Source organism: Thalassophryne amazonica, chromosome 13, assembly GCF_902500255.1.
Source record: "Thalassophryne amazonica chromosome 13, fThaAma1.1, whole genome shotgun sequence".
NCBI lineage: Eukaryota > Metazoa > Chordata > Actinopteri > Batrachoidiformes > Batrachoididae > Thalassophryne > Thalassophryne amazonica.
This window is the reverse complement of record NC_047115.1, coordinates 63,551,140-63,573,132: the sequence shown is the minus strand read 5'-3', so window position 1 is coordinate 63,573,132 and position 21,993 is coordinate 63,551,140. Positions and strand designations below refer to the sequence as shown.

Sequence of the window (21,993 nt, the reverse complement as noted above, 5' to 3'; positions counted from 1 at the left end):
TCCAAACAGACTGTTATTCAAACTGCACAGTCTGGGCATTTGCGAGCACACCTGCAGATGGATCAGAGACTTTCTCACCAACCGTCTGCAGTCAGTCAGGATGGGGTCCCTCCACTCCTCAGTGCTGACAGTAAGCACTGTGTGCTCAGCCCCATGCTGTACACTTTGTGCACCCATGACTGTACACCAACCCACAGCAGCAACATCTTTGTCAAATTTGCGGATGACACTACTGTGGTTGGGCTGATTCATAACAACGATGAGACGGCCTACAGAGAGGAGGTCCTGAACCTCACTACTTGATGCTCCCTGAATAACCTGGCACTTAACTTCTCAAAGACAAAGGAGTTGGTGCTAGATTTTAGGCGGAATAGGGAGGACCACCCCCCCCCCCCCCATTCAGTGAGACACTGTAGAGAGTCAGTGACTTCAAGTTCCTGGGAACATACATTTCTCAGTACCTTACATGGGGCACCAACACCAATGCCCTTGTGAAAAAGGCACAGCAGCGTCTGTACTTTTTAAGGTCACTGAGGAAGGTCAACCTGTCCCAGGAACTTCTGCTGTCCTTCTATAGGTGTTCTGTAGAGAGCATCCTCACAAACATCTTGGTGTGGTACAGGAGCTGCTCTCAGGCTGACAAGAAGCCTCTGGAGAGACTCAGGAAGTCAGCACAGAACATCATAGGAGCGCATCTGTCCTCTGTCAGACATCTATAACACCAGATGTCTGCGCAGGGCCAGAACCATCAGCTTCGATGGTTCACCAACACCAATGCCCTTGTGAAAAAGGCACAGCAGCGTCTGTACTTTTTAAGGTCACTGAGGAAGGTCAACCTGTCCCAGGAACTTCTGCTGTCCTTCTATAGGTGTTCTGTAGAGAGCATCCTCACAAACATCTTGGTGTGGTACAGGAGCTGCTCTCAGGCTGACAAGAAGCCTCTGGAGAGACTCAGGAAGTCAGCACAGAACATCATAGGAGCGCAGCTGTCCTCTGTCAGACATCTATAACACCAGATGTCTGTGCAGAGCCAGAAGCATCAGCTTCGATGGTTCACACCCCAGGTACAGTCTGTTCTCACTGCTGCCCTCAGGAAAGAGGTACTGGTCCATCAAGGCCCGCACATCCAGACTCAACATGTTCTACCCAAGTGCAATACGGATATTGAATGCAAATTAGCCTTCAGTCTGCACCATTCATTGCATTTATTTTTTTATAAAGGTGAATGCAATGAATAGCACAGACTTCTATTTATATACACCTACTGGCTCCTTTGTAGATACATGTATATATTCTTATTTGTCTTTTTATATATATATATATATATATATATATATATATATATACACTTTTCCACCTTTGCACTACAGGAGTTGTCTTTTAATTTCATTGTACCTTGTGTATAATGTCAATAAAAAGCATTCTATTTTATTCTATTCTATTGATAAGCATCAGTTTTCAATGAGGAAAAGTCAGATTCTGACCCACCTTTGTACCGGTGTTTGGGGTTGTTTTGATTAGGGCTGCAGCTATCGAATAATTTATTAACTGGATAAAAATGTTTTTAAACAGCAGTGTCTTCAGTGCTAGGGCTCTCTAATGGCCCCTTCACACATAACATGAAGTTGGGCAAATGAGGCAGAAACTGGCTGCAAAAAACTGAATTGGCGAACCTGGAAAAATTCAGCTGCTGTTGGGAGGGACAGACGGTCAGACCGCCATGTATGATCCCACATTGACTGTTTCTTGCATGGTCGTGTGCATGAACACAGTGCGGCCATGTGAGAGTTGTGATACTATATCGTGCTCACATAGCAGCGGAACCAAATGTAGAAATGTACATGAATTGATGAAAATGTGTAAAGACAAAATAATAACACAGAACATTATAAGAACAATGAATGTACTGTTTAAATGTGAGACACTCATGTTACTGGCAATGATGTGTAATTGATGCCTGATGACTTACTTGGGTGTTTGTTGGAAATGACGAAACAAATGAATTTCGTTTTGTCTTAAAATATTTAATTCATGTTATAAACAGCAGTATAAGAATTATCGTCCTTCTGTCCCTTCATCTTCATGAACCATGGCCATGGACATAAATAAGGAAGTAATGAACTGATATGAATAAATCGATGCTGGCCCCACGCTTCCAGCTGTCCAGCGTGCACGCACTGTAGGACACTGCGTCATGTGGGCTATAACTCGTGGTGGATGGCATTCACATGATCAGAAGGATATTTTCACATGGGGCAGCCTGGCTGATGGAGTCTGCAGTGCACACTGAGGCGCTGCTGAATGCGTTGCAAAGGTGATATGTATTATTTGTTACCATGTCAGGAGAGCCGGCACATGCGCATTGCGGTGGTATGTTGAGAGGTGATGTTCTTCATTGCGTGATCTGTGTTCTACAGTTGTGAGTAGCGATGACGCAGCGGTGTCATGTACACCTGTCACATGAATGGGCTCACAGCTCCAGGATGAGTGGCAAAAGAGCTGCTATCACATGACTGACAGACCATATGAACATTGCATTCGCATGTCACATGAGGCGCAGTGGGCTGATGAGCTGTTTTTTGTTTTTTTAATAATATCAGAGCCTGCCCACATGTGTGCATCATGGTGGCATGTTGAAAGGTGATGTTCTTCATGGCACGATATGTGTTCTCCAACTGTGAGTAGCTGTGACACAGCAGTCAGGTGCAGCTGTGACTGCATGCTCATCGCTGTGCATGCTGAGACATGGTTGGGGCGATCCAGAGGTGATCTAGTATGTTTTATTCTTCCGCATGTCATCATTGTTTGCAGACATGTGTGCACCACCTTACACATGGGTGATTGGAACACATGTTACAGTGTGATCCCCAGCTTTCATTGTGGATGCGGCAGCTGTGATGTGGAGTGGTGCAAGCCGCAGGAAAACAGTCACTGGCTGTGGGCCATGGTCAGCTCCCTCCCTGCTTGATTTTGAATGGCATCCAACCCATGATGTGATTGCATACCAACCACAACCCCCCTGACAATCTGTAGTGGTCAGTCAGGCTGTCACATGATGGAAGGACCGTGTGGATGTTGCGATTGTGTGTCACGTGACGTGCCTCTCCAGTCGGGTGACATGCTTGTGCTATGACACGCAGCTGGCGTGGCGGGTTTTTTATTTTTATCTTTGTTGTGGTGGTGTGGGAATGCTGCTGGCCGGTGATTTCAGCTCCAGCGGGACATGCTGGAGATGCCATGATGATCGTTCCACAGCTGTCAGCTGTTCATCATCTATTCCATCATTTTCAACCTACCATCCCTGGTTCTCAATACCAGGCACCTAAGTGGCTCTACTCTTCTTTTTTCTTTTTTTTTTAAGATATTTAGATATACCTTAGGGTTCTACCTTAGATTTGGAATGTATAATAGAAGATATATCTTACTGAATTTTCATGGACATGATAGCTGTCCAGTTGCATGCACTCCAACCACTGTTAGAGCCTTTCGCCACCTCTGCTGCACTTCGACAGTGTAGACTCATGGTGGGGGGGGACAACACAGTCACACGCCATTTGTTCTGCAGGGAAGAACAGCATACTCGCACACCATTTGCTTTGCTGGGGAGGGGGGTTACGGCACACTTGCGGGGTACTTCGAAAATGCGGGGCCATTCGCACAGCCAGCTCGAAAGTGGTCGCCTGCTCTCTACTTTTGTGTTGGCTGCGCAAATGGCCCTGCATTTTTGAAGTGCCCCACGAGTGGTGTTGGATGTTTGTGGGTGGCACCTGGACTCTGGCCGAGAGTGGCTCAAGTGGGGACTTGCATGCCATTCACTGTCATTCGGCCGCTAGTGTGAAGGCTGCCTTGATTGCACCATTTGGCCAGGGTTTGACGTGGCCATCGATTTCATGCAGCCCCTTGGCCACGGCGTGATATGTCAGTTCATGCGTTCGACATGCTGTGTGAATGTTGCGAGCACGATCAGTGTGACCTCTTGCCTGCCGTTCAAATGGGTTTCTGGCATGAGTGACACATCAATGTAGAGTGTATGTGCTGCGCCTGAATGGATGTAGTGACTGCTGTTCGAAGCGGCTCCTTTTTTTTTTTTTTTTCCCAACATTCGAACCCTCCTTTGTGCACCATTCAGCCTCGATCATGTTATGTGTGAAGGGCTATAAGCAATGGCACTGCACCATCATGTAGATTTTCAAGTTTAGGGTGTTCCATCTCTGCATTCCCCTGTAATTATTTATTTTTTCACATCGTTGCGAGTTTCTGGGCTTTCCTGGACCTTAAGCACAGGCAGTCAGTGAAATCCATAGTCAGCTGCACATGAATGTGAAAGCAGCCTGTGAAAAATGGCTGTAGAATGCAGCTTTTCTGTGAAAGCTGCATTGATATCTGCTGTGCACCCTGTTAATTAAAACCGATTCAATCCGAATCAAGGCATTTTTTGAATAGTTAAATTTGAGCCAGTTAGTGTGCATCCTTTCGCTTCATCTGCAAGGTGGATAACAGTCAGTGGATCAACAAACATCACCATTCTTTAAAAATACACAAACCCACTGCTTCTTTTAAAATACGCAATAGGTCTTTTTCAGATGATCAGCACAGACTCTTTCTCTTAAAGGACATGTTGCACAGAATTCATAACTCTCATGGCGCAGCTGTGTGTACAGAGAGACTTTTCTTCATGTTTAGACAATGTTTTGGATTTTTTTTTTTAAAAAGGACGCTTTATGTGGATTATTTATTCAGATGAATCCCACTGAAACTAACAGGTAAGAATTTATATTTACTACGTGTCTTTTACTCTGCCAGTCAATGCATTAATGGATGTATTTCGGTTGTTTAAGCCGCAGGGTTCAAAGCATCTGAAAAAAGCAGCAGCTTTTCAGTTTGTAAATGACGGTGTATCTAATACCGAAATAAACTGACTTCTAATACTGTGTTTTACTGCTTTTGAAAGATGACAGTGTTTGGGGTTTTATTTTTTATTCATTCATTTTTTGTGCATTCTTATGTGCTTGTGATCCTTGAATTTACCCAGCAGCGAAAAGTGAAAGTGAAACTGGTTTATCAGAAGCTGACAGTGTAATCTGATGTGGCAGCGTCCAAATCAATACTAAGTTATCGGTTATCTGTAATAAAGCAGTTTATCGGTTTAGCGTCATAAAAAGTAACTTTTCAGTTATCAGATTGATTATCGAAGCTAACTTTTTGGTTAGCTGTGCCCACCACTGGTTGTCTCCTATCTGTACTGAATGAACCAAATGCACACTGGTGAGCTGGTGGAAATTCCAAATCTCCAGAAAATTATTCCTTATTTTTTCCAAGCATTTGCTTGCAGTGGACCTAGAAGTCCTTTCTTCCTGCCCTTTCTATCATTGGGTGGTTCAGGTGATCTCCAGGAGCAGAGAGTCCAGATCTGGAGCAAGTTACTCCCAAAAATATACTTAGGAAGCGATATATGCATATGCAAGATGGAAATAAGTAAGTAAGCAAGCAAGTAAATAAATAAATAACTCTTACTAAGAACATACTGTGAGATGTCAAAGAATGCATTCCTTTGGTTGGACATAGTCATTCTTCTTGATGTGTGTGAGTGGACACTCTTCTGAACATGAGAACCCTTTCACGGTAAATGGTTGGCAGTTTATATTTGCACCATAAGTATATCACGGTGAGCAAATGCTCATTCCATGTATTTGCATATTAATGAGGATAATGTGATTTTGGTTGAGAACAAGAACCAGATAACTGATTCACAATTAATATTAGACTGTTCATATTTACAACATAGGTACTCTCAGAGCTGATTAGATTTTGGGGGAGGTCTGTGTATCAACTCATGCATTAATGAGGATGACATGGTTTTAAAAGTAATACATGAATTACATAGTATTTTTAAAGGATACTGTAGAATTAATGTCCTGAAAGACTGTTAGAACATACAGGGATACAGTAATTGCAATCTGTAAATTGTTTGTGGACATTATTCAGTTCAAGTACTTTCCTTTATTTGCAGAATGATCACAAACCTTAATTTGACTGGTCAATCCTGCATTGACTGTGATGCTAATATCACTGCCAATTGATACTTTTGAGCTAATACAGATCTGCATCTCAGCTTTAAACCTGCACTTTACAGACTGTAGTGCAGTCACAAGAACCAAAATAAGTGACATCAAATAAATGAGCATATTAAGAACCATCGCTGTAACTGCAGTCTGTTTCTGCCATGACCTCAGTAACATATTGTAGGATTTCTGTGTAAATATGATTGTTGTGGGATTTTTTTTTTTTTTTTTTTTTTTTTTTTGTGTGTGTGTTGCGATGTACTTTGATTCTGAACTGTGATCTGTATTTTAGACCGATCACGTGTGTTTGACAGCAGAAGGTGCCAGTCAGTTTGCCCGAGCCATTGGTGTTCATGAAGTGTTGCAAGACTCTCTCATCACTGAGTACTCTTGCATGCGGTGGATAAAGAACCTGGCACCCAACGCCAACCCTGTGGAGTGCCAAATGTAAGGAATAACTTTGTTTTCCACCTACTGCCTTTTATCAAAAAACAAGCAAAATCTTCCTTAATTCAGAAAACAAATGTGTGAAGATATTAATTTTTGCAGACAGGATTCACTGTAGTACCACATGTTAATGAATAATTTACTTTAACAGTTGTGTTCAAAATAATAGTGTTTTTAAAAAGTGAGCAAAGATCAAAATCGCTATAATAGCTTTCTTCCATGCATTCATGGATTCAAAGGAATTTTATTGTCATATGCACAGAAGAACATGTTCCCTGCACAATGAAATGTCGACTGCATTTAACCCATCCTAATTGCCAGTAGGAGCAGAAGTCGCCATTAGGTGCCCGGGGACCAGCTCCAGATGTACATCCCTGCCTTGGTCAACAGCAGGGCTGAGCAAACCAAGACCGACCCATAACAAACGACACACACAACACACATAGGCCGGCCCGGTACATAAACATATATTGAAAAGCAAACATGAAAAAGGAGGAAAAAAAAACCCTCATAGCCGCTGCGTTACACAGCAGCAATGAGGAAAAAAATCCCCATCAGCACAGAAACAATAATCACACAGACAAAACAAGGACGCAGGACGACAACCGAGATTTGAAGGACCAGTTTATCAGAACACTCCGGAGGCAGGCTATTTGGTGCCATCAACGGCCTTGTCCAACAATCCTGGAGGGGGAGGGGCTCAGCCCTGAGCAGTCCACTGTCCACAGTCAACGTCAGAGCTGGAGAAGCTGAGGGGAGGGAGATGACCAGGGAGCAAGGCTTAAGTGTTGATCTTCTTGAGGAGGTTTTTTATCACAGCGGCCTTGAAGTGCAGCCAAGTTGGGGAGGCCAAATGAATATCAAGATTAGCAGACGCCTGAAAGATTCCACATTTCTGAGAACAGAGTGGCTCTCAATGCATCTGAATGTAGAATGTGGTCTTCACAGATGGTCAAAGCGGGTTTCCAGAGCTGTTCCTTTATAAGCAAAGGAACTCTTCAGTTAATGATGCAAGCAAGAAATTTTGCACAATAGCTCAGTAGAACCTTTTCTTTCAAAACGTTTGGGTACCCACAAAACATTTCAAGATGGCTGCCATTTTTCAAGACGGCCGCCGGCTATACTAATTTATGATGATTTCTGCACACAATGGATGAAACAAATGCACCATTTCTTAGCTAAAGTGTGTTTTTGGCCTTGTACAATAGTTAAAATCAACAGTATAAGAAATATCATTTTGAAAAGTATATCGTCTTTTTAGCAATTACGATTTCAAGCTATAGATTGAAAATTTCTGATGTTCACACCAGGAGTGGAGGGATGCGCCACCGTGCCGCTCATGGCGCGGCACAAAACCACCTCTGTGTTGGTCTCACAGGACGGCTTTCAGATGGCTCAGACGGTTTTTGGTTGCTTTTCAGTCGTGTGACTATCCGAGAAATTGTGCATGAGCTGGACCTGCCCCAACATGTCCTGTGAGGCTTCATCACGGTGTTGCTTTGCGCCATGCGGCTCCGCCGCGACGCACGGAATTCCTCCACTCCTCTTTCCATGACAAAAACTCCTGTAACAGTGGAATGTGCCGTTCATTTCTAAACTGGATGCTGTGTTGATCCGGGACGTCGTCTGACTAGCACAAAAATTGTGGAAGACGTGGACATCAGCACTTTTTTGGCACAGAGACAGATGTGCGGAGGAATTCCATGCGTCGGGCATTTCTGCATGGCGCAAAGCAACGCCGTGATGAAGCCTCACAGGACATGTTCTGGCATGTCCAGCTCATGCACAGTTTCTCAGATATTCACACGACTGAAAAGCAACGGAAAGCCATCTGAGCCATCTGAAAGCCATCCTGTGAGGCCAACACGGAGGTGGTTTTGTGCCGTGCCATGAGCGGCACGGTGGCGCATCCCTCCGCTCCTCTTTCCATGACAAAAAACTCCTGTAACAGTGGAATGTGCCAAAAAAGTGCTGATGTCCACGCCTTCTGCCTTTTTTTTTTGTGGAAGTCAGACGACGTCCTGGATCAACAAAGCCTTCACGTTGGAAATGATCTGGTTGTTTCAGCGGGGTGTCAGCCTGTCAATCGGCGCTTGGAGTGCACCGCGCTCTCAGACGCTGTGGGTGGTCTTTAAACCGGCTGGAGCACTCCTTAATCTGTGTAATCCCCATAAAATCGTCGCTGAAAGCCATCTGAATTTTCTGAATGGTGTCCACCTGGAGGGCTCTCACAGTTTCTGGAAACATTTGATGCAGCAAAGCTCCAAATCGTTCAGACACTTATTCGCAATAAAAATCCGACGAGAGGGGTGGACCACTGCTCACACAAAGCCTGCTCACAGGCGAATGACGCAACCGACAGGTGTGAAAAAACTCACGCATGCGCATGAAGGTTCAAGCTTGGCTGATGCAATCACACATGATTCAATTCCATACGGTTTTTGCAAAAAATAAAAAGGTCGGATACTTTTCTAACAGACCTCGTATATCATTTAAAATATCTACTATATATAGTAGATATTTTTTTCAGTGTTCATGTTTTGCAATTAACGGTTTGCAGATAATTCACGATTTGCAGCTGATTCATCTTTTGGGTGTTACCAAAGCTGCGATATGAGCAATACAAAAATGTGCAAACAAGTAAAGTGTACACACTGTGAAACATACTGCATGGAGTACTTTATTTGTACTAAAACAAAAGGAAAAAATAAATGAATCATCTAAAGTCAACAGGTCTTTTGGGCTCACAACCTAGTATTGACATGTTTTTTCTGGTTCACTTGAAACTTTGCTCAGTAAAGATTTCAGCATTGAATCTCATTGAAACATTGTATTGCTCCAAGTGACCTCCACTGTCACATGTTGAATCAGATTTCTTTAGTGTGACAACAAAATATGCACACCCAGTGGAGTAAATAAATTATAGCAGATTATAGCTTGAAGTATTTACAAGTAACACAGGCCGTACATCTTCTTTTCTTTGTAATTAAGGGGTGGTGAAGTAAAATGAGCATATTTATTTGGCAGCCAAGTGTGCACCAGGCTAGCAGCAGACACTTGAATGCATGTGGCAGGCAGTCAAGGGCAGATCTGGTTGCTTCGGAATGCAGGTGAAAAGTAGGTTTGCTTTGAAAGTCGGTCAGTATTTGAGTTTGTTGTCCAATCAAAACTTAGTCACATCATTTCTTACATATGAAAATGTGGCGTGGTAAACGATAAGATGCTGGCATTCTTAGTTTTGGAGTTACTGTCTGAAAGAATGTAGAAACTTACTGACTTTGCATAAATGGCATGCTAGAATCATGGAATATAAATGCAACAGAATAGAAAAAGAAAGTACATGAGACAGAAGTTATTTTTATGTTGATTCAGTATGTTTGGGCATTATGTGGTTTGTGTGTTTGGTCTTGCAGGGGGACGATGGACACGGTTGGAGCAGTGGCAGTGGATGCTGAGGGCAACATAGCCTGTGCCACCTCAACTGGTGGGATGCTGAACAAGATGGAGGGACGGGTGGGTGACACACCCTGCATCGGTGAGTTCTCTGAATTCTCAGCTGGAAGGTAGAGCTTTGTAACACGGTTTGTGTTTCAGATGAAGGACCAACAGAAGTTTTACCAGTTCAGTGCAGTTCTTCAAGGTTAACGCTGTTCCCCCTTTGTTCTGACATTCATCCATCATATCTACATTTAAATTGTCAGCACACTGATCGGTTAAATCTTGACAGTATGACAACTCTAAAAACAAAATAGCTGGTCTTTTAGCAGAAAAAGATTGGACTCACATTCCCAAATATAACAACTGAAAAACTAATAGTAAAGACAGCAATCTATTCATTCTCTAAACCCGCTTATTCCAGTTAAAGACCACTGGGGCTGGAGCCTCTCCTAGTAGTCATTGGACAGGGTACACCCTAGACACACTGCCACTCTATCGCAGGGCCACATGCAGACAGACAGTCATATTCACAGTCCATTTAAAGTTTCCAGATCATCTAACCTATGTTTTTAGATGTGGGAGGAAGCTGGAACTCGTGCTAACATGGGGAGATCATTCAAACTACACATATAAAAGTAACAGTGCTAACCACTAAGCCACTGTGCTACTCAACAGCAATCTATAATTATAAAAATTCTTAAATGCATGAATGTACGCACATAAGGACATACGTCTGGGTCCCTTAAGGTGTCCTATGGGGAATGCTACAGGAGTATGGGGTACCTGAACAGCTGCGATGCATAAACTGTTCTCTCTGTGACCACAGTAGGAGCTGTGTCTGCATTCTCAGCATTATATCAGACCTGTTCCCAGTGGGTGTTGGACTCTGCAAGGGCTGTCCCTTGGCACCAATCCTGTTTGTGATGTTCATGGACAGTGCAGTCAGGGATTGGAGGGTGTCCAGTTTGGTGATCTCAGAGTTGCATCTCTGCTTTTTGCAGGTGATGTGGTTCTGTTGGCTTCATCAGGCAGTGACCTCCTATGTGCACTGGGTAGGTTTGAGCCCAAGTGTGACGAGACTAAAATAAGAATCAGCACCTCCAAACCTGAGGCTGTGGTCAGCAAAGGGTGGATTATCCCCTCTGGGCCAAGGAAGAGTTATTGCCCCAAGAGTTGAAGTATCTCTGGGTCTTGTTGACAAGTAGGGGCAAGTTGAAGCATGACATTGATAGATGGATTGAGGTAGCTTCTGATGTTTTATGGACACTGTACTGGACAGTCGTGAAGAAATAGCTGGTAAATTGAGTCTTGCCGTCTCGCTGTCAATTTACACTCCTATCCTCGCCTATGGTCATGAACTTTGTGTGTAATAACTAGGGATGGGTATCGAGAACCGGTTCCTTTCGGGTATCGTTAAGAAATGATTCGATCCACCGACATCAATAAGCTTTTTGCTTAACGATTCCGTTATCGGTCCTTCAGAGTGGCTGTTGTTTTGGGGGGATGTTTGTCAGGAAAATGTTCATTTCTCTATGTTGATTACGGACGCTGCAGCGGGTCCGTAATCAACTTTTCTGCAGCATGGCTTTGCTTTGAACCTTGAACCAGTTGAAGCTATGGTTCACAGATTGAAGCAGTGCTTCGATCTATTGCTTCATTTATTCATTTTTTTTCTTTCGCTGTATCTTAATTTTCCCCCGCTAAAACCCAAAAGAGCATACGTCTGAGTATTTACCTTTATGTTAAACCGACCTGTAATGGTCTTCTGAAACAGTTGATAGATGTATTTTATAACTTAAAAATGGGAGTGATGTCTATGGCATTTTCAATGTTAAAATTAGCATTAAGCAGTTGCAGCTGTCCTCACGTTCGGGTGCATTTTTCTGTATAGTGTTTGTCGTAAAAGAGTCAAATGTATTACAAATTGTAATATTTTTTAAATTTATTTTTGTTTATATTAATCTAATGATTAGTTATTATACTCAACAAAAATATAAATGCAACACTTTTGGTTTTGCTCCCATTTTGTATGAGATGAACTCAAAGATCTAAAACTTTTTCCACATACACAATATCACCATTTCCCTCAAATATTGTTCACAAACCAGTCTAAATCTGTGATAGTGAGCACTTCTCCTTTGCTGAGATAATCCATCCCACCTCACAGGTGTGCCATATCAAGATGCTGATTAGACACCATGATTAGTGCACAGGTGTGCCTTAGACTGCCCACAATAAAAGGCCACTCTGAAAGGTGCAGTTTTGTTTTATTGGGGGGGATAACAGTCAGTATCTGGTGTGACCACCATTTACCTCATGCAGTGCAACACATCTCCTTCGCATCATCCGTGAAGAGAACACCTCTCCAACGTGCCAAACGCCAGCGAATGTGAGCATTTGCCCACTCAAGTCGGTTACGACGAGGAACTGGAGTCAGGTCGAGACCCCCATGAGGACGACAAGCATGCAGATGAGCTTCCCAGAGACGGTTTCTGACAGTTTGTGCAGAAATTCTTTGGTTATGCAAACCGATTGTTTCAGCCACTGTCCGAGTGGCTGGTCTCAGACGATCTTGGAGGTGAACATGCTGGATGTGGAGATCCTGGGCTGGTGTGGTTACACGTGGTCTGTGGTTGTGAGGCTGGTTGGATGTACTGCCAAATTCTCTGAAACGACTTTGGAGACGGCTTATGGTAGAGAAATGAACATTCAATACACGAGCAACAGCTCTGGTTGACATTCCTGCTGTCAGCATGTCAATTGCACGCTCCCTCAAATCTTGCGACATCTGTGGCATTGTGCTGTGTGATAAAACTGCACCTTTCAGAGTGGCCTTTTATTGTGGACAGTCTAAGGCACACCTGTGCACTAATCATGGTGTCTAATCAGCATCTTGATATGGCACACCTGTGAGGTGGGATGGATTATCTCAACAAAGGAGAAGTGCTCACTATCACAGATTTAGACTGGTTTGTGAACAATATTTGAGGGAAATGGTGATATTGTGTATGTGGAAAAAGTTTTAGATCTTTGAGTTCATCTCATACAAAATGGGAGCAAAACGAAAAGTGTTGCGTTTATATTTTTGTTGAGTGTATATACAATTTTAGAGAAAGAGACAAAAGAACCTGAATAGAAACAACAGAAAATATAAATACATACATAAAACTCTTACACCTCCATTTCATCCCTGTCTTATTTAAGTTTAATGAGTTTTTTTTTTTTTTTTTTTTTGGTCAAACCATATTTTCAATGTGTTAATTTCTTCAGTGATTTCCTCCAGAACTATCTGTCAAGCTAGAAAATTGCTGCATCCTTGTAAGAGCAGAATACTACTGGAATGAATTTGAATAAGGAAAGTTGTTTTTGTTGTTGTTATCACCAAAATGGATGCTGCACTCACTGCAGTTTATCGTCTGGAATAGCCCCAGATTGCATTTCAGAGCTTTTAGAATTCAAACATTTTCGTGCAGGTGGTGTTGGGGGGGTAATTTTGGGTTTCAGCTCTTTTTCATCCCTGAATATGTCAATCGTGAGTCACTTTTGTGCGGATTAAAGTCACTAACTGGGACTCCCATCTTGTTGTGAGAAAGAAACAAGAATTGTCCTCCGTTCTGTTCACACAGCTCCAAACGCTGCGCAGCTCTGACGAGTCAAGTTAGAACGATAGAGTCCAGTCGGAATTAATAACTTCAAAGCGAAACACCATTTTGTTTTTATTTATGTCCAGACATCAAGGATACAGTGACCAATTTCATATTTATTTACTTTAAGTCTCAATGAAATACATAGAAAACCTGTAAAGCCTACTTTTAGTACTAAATTCACAAGAGGTAGCGATAAGGTAATCGATAAGCAGAATCGATAATGGCATCGATATCGATAAAATCTTATCAATACCCATCCCTAGTAATGACTGGAAGAATAAGGTGGTGATAGATTCCTCCATGGGGTATCTGGGCTTGCACTTTGGGACTGGGTGAGAAGCTCAACTATCTGGGAGGGACTCGGAGTAGAGCTGCTGCTTCTTCACATTGAAAGGATCCAGCTGAAGTGGTTTGTGAACCTGGTGAGGATGCCCCCTGGTTGCCTTTCTCGGGAGATTTTCCAGGCCTGTCCAATTGAGAGGGAGGCCCCGGGGAAGACCCAAGACACGCCAGAGGGATTATAGTTCCCAGATGGCTTGGGAACACCTCGGGGTCCCCAGGAAGAGCTAGAGGACTTGGCCAAGGATAGAAAAATGTGGGAGAGCTGCTTGGTCTACTGCCATGAATAAGCGGCAGAAAATTAACAAATGAAGTAATCAATTTCTTTGACCAGATATTGAGTAGGTGTAGATTGTAGTGGATGTTGTTGATAGGGATTTTTTTTTTTCTTTCAGAGATGTTGTGGTAACAATTAAGATTTTGATGACTGCATTTGGGCACTCGGTATATAGATATCAGTGTTTGCTTGTTTGACAAGCTAGAACCACCACAAGCTAGAACGTTGAAAACATGTTTTATTCATCAGTTGTTCTTTACTTTTTGATTGTAACTTCTACACACTATTTTTAACTTAATTAAATATGTACCGTTAACATACACATACGATACCATAAATGGTTTATCCCCAAAGGTGGAACATGTAAATATTGGAGGAGCACGGCGTGCACTCAAACACACGGTGTTGCACGGCATCTCTGCTCCACATGAAGGCAAAACTGAGTAATTTTAACTTTTTTCTTTTCTTTGTGGATCATGGGATAATTTCATCATCTGCAGACAGAATTGCCTGTTGCCTGTGATAACTGAGACGTTAACGAGGCACAGTGACACTTTCAACTTCTGCCGCAAACGTGCAGCTGGTGGGGAGGAGAGGAATCTCCAAACGGAGCGCCACAGACATTCAACAAACGGATTACACCTGTAGCGGACTGAGCCGGTCTGTCATCGGCCTCAACAGCCATACCAGGGGCTGAAGGTCACGAACCTGATGGACAATATCCTCCGCTGAAACTGTGATCTGACAGAGGGACTGTGGTGCAAAGTGCCAGAGTCACAGAGGAACTTTTTTCAGCACTACAAGGAATTTAAAGTATTTTCAGATGTTTTCCAAACTCAGGAGGATTTGTGTGGATAATTTCTCTTCAGGATCATATGATGAATTCCACTGAAACAAACAGATAAGACTTTATTTACTCTGTGTGTGCATTTATTCCACATGAGGACTGCTGCTTTGAGCTAATCAATGGACAGCATTGATGGACAGGGTTAGCCTGGTTGTCCAGAGCTTCCAAAAGCTCGCCATATTTTGCCTTAGTATGTTGGCAAGTCTTTCTGTACCTTCTCTTCCACAGTAACACTATCATTTCTAAGCAGTTTTGGAGAGTGTGACTCGTACAGATCATGCTCACCAATGTCAGATCTGTCAGTCTTTAAATTGATTGTTCATGCTTACTCTGTTAAAGAAAAAAATAAAATAACTCTCCCATCTAGTGGCAGGCATGTGGAATTGCATCATCATAGCAACAACTGTTCTTCAGGTTTGTGACAAAAATGAAACAATCACAGTAGAAATTTGAGGCTCCCATATTTTGCTTTAGCTGACATTATGAACCAGAACTGGAAAAATTTTAGTCCTCAGTTTCTGGAGGTACTGAAGACAAACTTCAGTTGCAGGAATTTATCATTTCACTCTTTCACCCTCTTTCCTTTTCATTTATACTGTTGCATTGACATTTTTGGAAACAACCTTATCACTGAATACACAGCTTAAACATGAATAGTTGTCAGTCTTGAAGTGAAGATGTGTTTTGACTGTAGTGTTGTCGATTTGTGTCAGGTAGTGGGGGTTATGCTGACAACCAGGTGGGAGCAGTGTCGACTACCGGCCACGGAGAAGCCATTGCGAAGGTCACTCTCGCCAGACTCATCTTGTTCTACATGGAGCAAGGTACAGATACTTAAACACAGTAAAGGTCAGGACAACACACAAATAAAAGTGGGTGTGACCTCGGTGCACTAAAATCATGGTGGCTGGAGTTCAGAAGGAGTGGGTGGTGAACCTATGATGCCACAAACTGTCGCACAACTTGGTTTGTTCACACACACACACCCTGTTCTATAACATTCTCCCTCTTCTGTTCTCAGGTCAATCAGTGGAGGCAGCCAGTGATTTGGGACTGGCCAAAATGAAGTCCAGAGTTGGGAGCGTGGGCGGTGTGGTGACGGTTGATTCTCAGGGCCAGTGGGCTGCTCGCTGTTCCAGCAAGCATATGTCCTGGGCTGCAGCCCAGAAGGAAACATTGCACTATGGTGTGCACGCTGGGGAGCATTTTACTCAGAATATAAATGACCCAAACTGAGATAAAATGCAAACAATGTCAGATTTTGAAGGATATTACTGATATGTTGGGCACAGAAAAAGTATTTATTGGAATATCTACAGTGATTTAGAATCAATTTCATATAACTGTGATTCTGCACTTTTTACTGAAATCTGAATTTAACTCCAACTTAACTACTACTTAACTAGTAGTACTACTACAACAAGTTCTCCTACTTAGAAAGATGAGAGAGGTCTGTAATTTTCATCATAGGTTCACTTCAACTATGAGAGGAAAAAATGAGGAAAAAAAACAAGAAATCACATTGTAGGATTTTTAAAGAATTTATTTGTAAATTATGGTGGAAAATAAGTATTTGGTCACCTACAAACAAGCAAGATTTCTGGCTCTCAGACCTGTAACTTCTTTAAGAAGCTCTTCTGTCCTCCACATGTTACCTGTATTAATGGCACCTGTTGGAACGTATCTGTATAAAAGACACCTGTCCAAAGCCTCAAACAGTCAGACTCCAAACTCAACCATGGCCAAGACCAAAGAGCTGTCAAAAAACACCATGAAGACTATTCTAGACCTGCAACAGGCTGGGAAGAGTGAATCTACAATAGTCAAGCAACTTGGTGTGAATAAATCAACTGTGGGAGCAATTGTAAGAAAATGGAAGACATATAAAACCATTGATAATCTCCCTCAATCTGGGGCTCCACACAAGATGTCATCCCGTGGGGTCAAAATGATCATGAGAACGGTGAACAGAAATCCCAGAACTACATGGAGGGACCTGATGAATGACCTGCAGAGAGCTGGGACCAAGTAACAAAGGCAACACACTACACAGAGAGGGACTCAAATCCTGCAGTGCCAGGCGTGTCCCCCTGCTTAAGCCAGTACATGTCCAGGCCCGTCTGAAGTTTGCCAGAGAGCATATGGATGATCCAGAAGAGGATTGGGAGAATATCATGTGGTCAGATGAAACCAAAATGGAACTTTTTGGTAAAAACTCAACTCATTGTGTTTGGGGGAAGATGAATGCTGAGTTGCATCCCAAGAACACCATATCTACTGTGAAGCATGGAAACATCATGCTTTGGGGCTGTTTTTCTGCAAAGGGGACAGGACGACTGATCTGTGTTAAGGGAAGAAAGAACGTGTCCATGTATCATGAGATTTTAAGCCAAAACCTCCTTCCATCAGTGAGAGCATTGAAGATGCAACGTGGCTGGGTCTTCCAGGATGACATTGATCCCAAACACACTGCTCGGGCAAAGGAGTGGCTCCGTAAAAAGCATTTCAAGGTTCTGGAGTGGCCAAGCCAGTCTCCAGACCTCAACCCCATAGAAAATTTGTTGAGGGAGTTGAACATCTGTGTTGCCCAGCGACAGCCCCAACACATCACTGCTCTAGAGATCTGCATGGAGGAATGGGCCAAAATACCAACCAGCTACAGTGTGTGCAAACCTGGCGAAGACTTACAAGACACGTTTGACCTTTGTCATTGCCAACAAAGATTGTTACAAAGTACTGAGTTGAACTTTTGTTATTGACCAAATACTTATTTTCCACCATAATTTACAAATTCTTTAAAAATCCTACAATGATTTCCTGGATTTTTTTTTTTTTTCTCATTTTGTCTCTCATAGCTGAAGTGCAGCTATGATGAAAATTACAGACCTCTCATCTTTCTAAGTAGAACTTGCACAATCAGGAGCTGACTAAATACTTTTTTACCCCATTGTATGTATATAAAACAAAGTTGTTTTTAATTGATATGTTCCATCAAATTTCATCAGATTTGAATGAGTTTGGCCTTTTTAATTTGTTAGGTAAAAACATTTCTTGTTTTTGTCATGTGAAACTGGAGAGGATGGATTCATCCACAGCAAAATACCACAACTTTGCTTAGTGACATGAGGAAATCCTTTCAGTATTGTCATATTGAGTCTCTGACTAAAACTTTATTACCTCTTTTCATGATCAATTGCCAACTTGACTTCAAGATGTGGTCAACACTCGGGTTTGATATGCTAAATGTTGTTAATTTACCAACAATCACCACTGGAATTGCTCGTGTTAGCTTGAAAACTGTGATGGAAAACCTTGTCTGGATCCAGGGTTGTTGGTCATCTTTAGATCTTTAATTTAGATTTTTTGCAAAGGTTTTTGTGAATGTGGTCTCAAAGCAACATCTTTTTGTTGCAGAATGATCTCACTGAGCCTTTGCAGTCAGTGTTTAGGACACATTATTCCACAGAGCCTGCACTCACTAAAGTACTGAATGGTTTGTACTAGCTCTGGAAGTACAGCCCATATTATTGTTGTTGCTGTTGTTGGATCTAAGTATGGCCTTTTAAAACAACTGATCACTCTACATTGTTGAATAAAATTTTAATTATTTTGGCATGTGCTTATGTTGTACTGGTCAGATAAATCATTGTTTTTTATTTCAACACAATCACTTTTTTTTTTTACTATTATTATTATTACAACATTGAAATTTACAGAGTGAAGTACTGGATGCCTCAAGGTTCTATTCTAGGCCCACTACTATTGTCTGTTTTTGTTGCACCTTTGGTCAGACCTTAGCCATGGGATTGCCTGTCATTTTTATGCTGATGCCATGGTGATGTGCTTGCTCTGGGTGACCACAGTAGTTCCCATACTGTGCATATTGATTTGGCACAAGATTTACTCCTGATCCCCATCATGACACAACTGTAGATGTACTCAGGCAATGGGGGTACACATAGGTGACAACTTGACTCCAGAACGGGCAAAGAGGGTGCAGGTTTCTTTGTAACCACCAGCTCCATCAGGTGATTTTACTGATTAACAGCAGACGGGATAAGTTTGTCAATGAAATCAACTGGTGGAGTTGGTGGTTACAAAGAAACCTGCACCCTCTTTGCCTGTTCTGGAGTCAGGTTGACACCTATGGACAAAGGTGGGTTTAAATTAGGGACCTTCTGTGAGGTAATGTCTGTCCTATTGCAAAACTTGAAGCTTGACAAGCTCCAGTGAAAAGCTAGATGTCATTCAGTGTTATACTTTTGCACTCGGAGAAGACACATGATTGTCCTTGGCATGCATTATGCCCAGCCTCTTCAATCACAACCACAGAAGTCTATCACTCCTTTCATGTTGTCATGGGTATGTTGGTGGCTTAGCTCATTAAATTTCTTGCACAGTCACTCCAGACAGATTTATCATACAGTACCGTACTATTTGTATGGTACGAGAAGGGGTGCGCTTGTCTCCAGTGTGGAAGGCTACCAGTTCAAGCCCACCCCTGCCTATTCTACAATTATGGAGTTGTGTCAGTAATGCCATCCACTGCAAACGTGCCAAATCAACATGCAGACCCACCTCGGATTTGCTGTGGTGACCCCGAGTAAAAACAAGGGAGATGCCAAAGGGACTTACTTTCTGTACTGTTTGTATCTCTTAATTTTGTGTTATTATTGGCCCAAGACATTCATTGACTGCTAAATGTTTGTCCATCCCCTGACCTGTCTACAGAAAACTGGCTGTAAAACTGGATGGATTTAGTTCTGTTGTATTAACACAGGCACAGGCTTATACACACCACTTTGTTTTACTAGTTTTTCATTTAATTTATGACATAACATGTAGAAAATTGGTTCCAGTGTGATTTTAATGTGTAATTTTAGAAATGATAAAAGAGAAGCCTTTTTTTTCTTTCAATTGTGGAATTGATGTCATAAATAAAATGTAAATGGCTAAAAGCTCATTGGATCACAAACTTTTTTTACAACACTGTTAGTACTCATCACCTTATCTCAGCTTCTAATTACAGCATGTGTGTTGATGTTTCAGCACTTGTGGAAAAAATGGCAGAAATCAAACTGCATTAGTTCATCAAAATCTGCTTTTGTTCACACTGACAAATACATAAAGGGTCTCTAAAAGTAGTTTCACACTGCTTGGCTGTTAATTGTAACATATTAGACCTTTTTCTGTTATGACTCACCACATGGGTTCTCAGGTTATATGACACCAAAGAAAGCTTGACTTCTGGCTGGTGACACTCAAGTGTTTTTGTCCAATAATGAGGAAACTTGTTTGACACCTGAGCTCTCACCTGGAGTCCAGCCATCTTGCCATTCAGTTCCTTGAATGAAGCTTTAATTAAACTCGGCGAGCAGTGCAGATCTGTTGTCTGACAGTAGCAATGGTAAATCGGCTTTGCTAACTGTAGACTAATGGCAAATTACTAGAAAATTACAACCCCAATTCCAATGAAGTTGGGATGTTGTGTAAAATGTAAATCTTCTTCAACCTATATTCAATTGAATACACCACAAAGACAAGATATTTAATGTTCAAACTGATAAGCTTTATGGTTCTTGTGCAAATATTTGGTAATTTTGAAATGGATGCCTACATCACATTTCAAAAAAGTTGGGATGGGGCAACAAAAGACTGGGAAAGTTGATGAATGTTCAAAGAACACTTGATTGGAAACAGATGTTTGTCATGATTGGGTATAAAAGGAGCATCCCCAAAAGGCTCAGCCATTCACAAGCAAAGATGGGGCAAGGATCACCACTTTGTGAACAACTGCGTGAAAAACAGTTCAAGAACAATTTTTCTCAATGTTCAGTTGCAAGGAATTTAGGGATTCCATCATCTACAGTCCATAATATAATCAGAAAATTCAGAGAATCTGGAGAACTTTCTACAGCATGGACTCAGGAACACTTCAGAAACCATTGTCAGTTAACACAGTTCGTCACCACATCTACAACTGCAAATTAAAACTCTACCATGCAAAGCGAAAGCCATACATCAACAAAATCCAAAAACAGCAGCCTTCTCTGGGCCCAAGCTCATTTGAAATGGACAGATGCAAAGTCGAAAATGTGCTGTGGTCTGAGTCCACATTTCAAATTGTTTTTGGAAATCATGGACGTTGTGTCCTCTGGACAAAAGAGGAAAAAGACCAGATTATTACCAGCACAAAGTTCAAAAGACAGCATCTGTGATGGTATGGGGGTGTGTTAGTGCCCATGGAATGAGCACCTTACACATCTGTGATGATATGGGGGTGTGTTAGTGCCCATGGCATGGGCAACTTACACATATGTGATGGCACATCAATGCTGAAAGGTACATCCAGGTTTTGGAGCAACGCATGCTGCCATCCAAGCAACATTCTTTTCAGGGATGTCCCTGCTTATTTCAGCAAGACAATGCCAAGCCACATTCTGCACGTGTTACAACAACGTGGCTTCATAGTAAAAGAGTGTGGGTACTAGACTGGCCTGCCTGCAGTCCAGACCTGTCACCCATTGAAAATGTGTGGCGCATTATGAAGCGCAAAATATGACAACAGAGACCCCGGACTGTTGAACAACTGAAGTCGTACATCAAGCAAGAATGGGAAAGAATTCCACCTACAAAGCTTCAACAATTAGTGTCCTCAGTTCCCAAACGCTTATTGAGTGTTGTTAGAAGGAAAGGTGATGTAACACAGTGATAAACATACTACTGTCCCAGCTTTTTTGAAACATGTTGCAGACATCCATTTCAAAATTAGCAAACATTTGCACAAAAACAATAAAGTCTATCACTTTGAACATTAAATATCTTGTCTTTGTGGTGTATTCAATTGAATATAGGTTGAAGAGGATTTGCAAATCATTGTATTCTGTTTGCCCCCCTACTGCAAAGCTCTCGATTTACCGATTGATCTACGTTCCG

The 21,993-nt window shown here is 42.1% G+C and overlaps 1 protein-coding gene across 3 annotated transcripts in view; it reads left to right on the top strand.

The window, feature by feature from the left end:
- The window catches only part of asrgl1 (asparaginase and isoaspartyl peptidase 1), a 31,671-nt gene extending 15,370 nt beyond the window's left edge, over nt 1-16,301 (top strand). For all 3 annotated transcript variants that reach the window (XM_034185284.1, XM_034185283.1, XM_034185285.1), the window contains exons 4-7: nt 6,355-6,509; nt 9,923-10,044; nt 15,771-15,881; nt 16,079-16,301. In XM_034185284.1, coding sequence (XP_034041175.1) covers nt 6,355-6,509; nt 9,923-10,044; nt 15,771-15,881; nt 16,079-16,293 — 603 coding nt within the window. In that variant the 3' untranslated portion in view covers nt 16,294-16,301. The remainder of the gene's footprint in view (nt 1-6,354; nt 6,510-9,922; nt 10,045-15,770; nt 15,882-16,078) is intronic.
- The last annotated feature ends 5,692 nt before the right edge of the window (nt 16,302-21,993 follow it).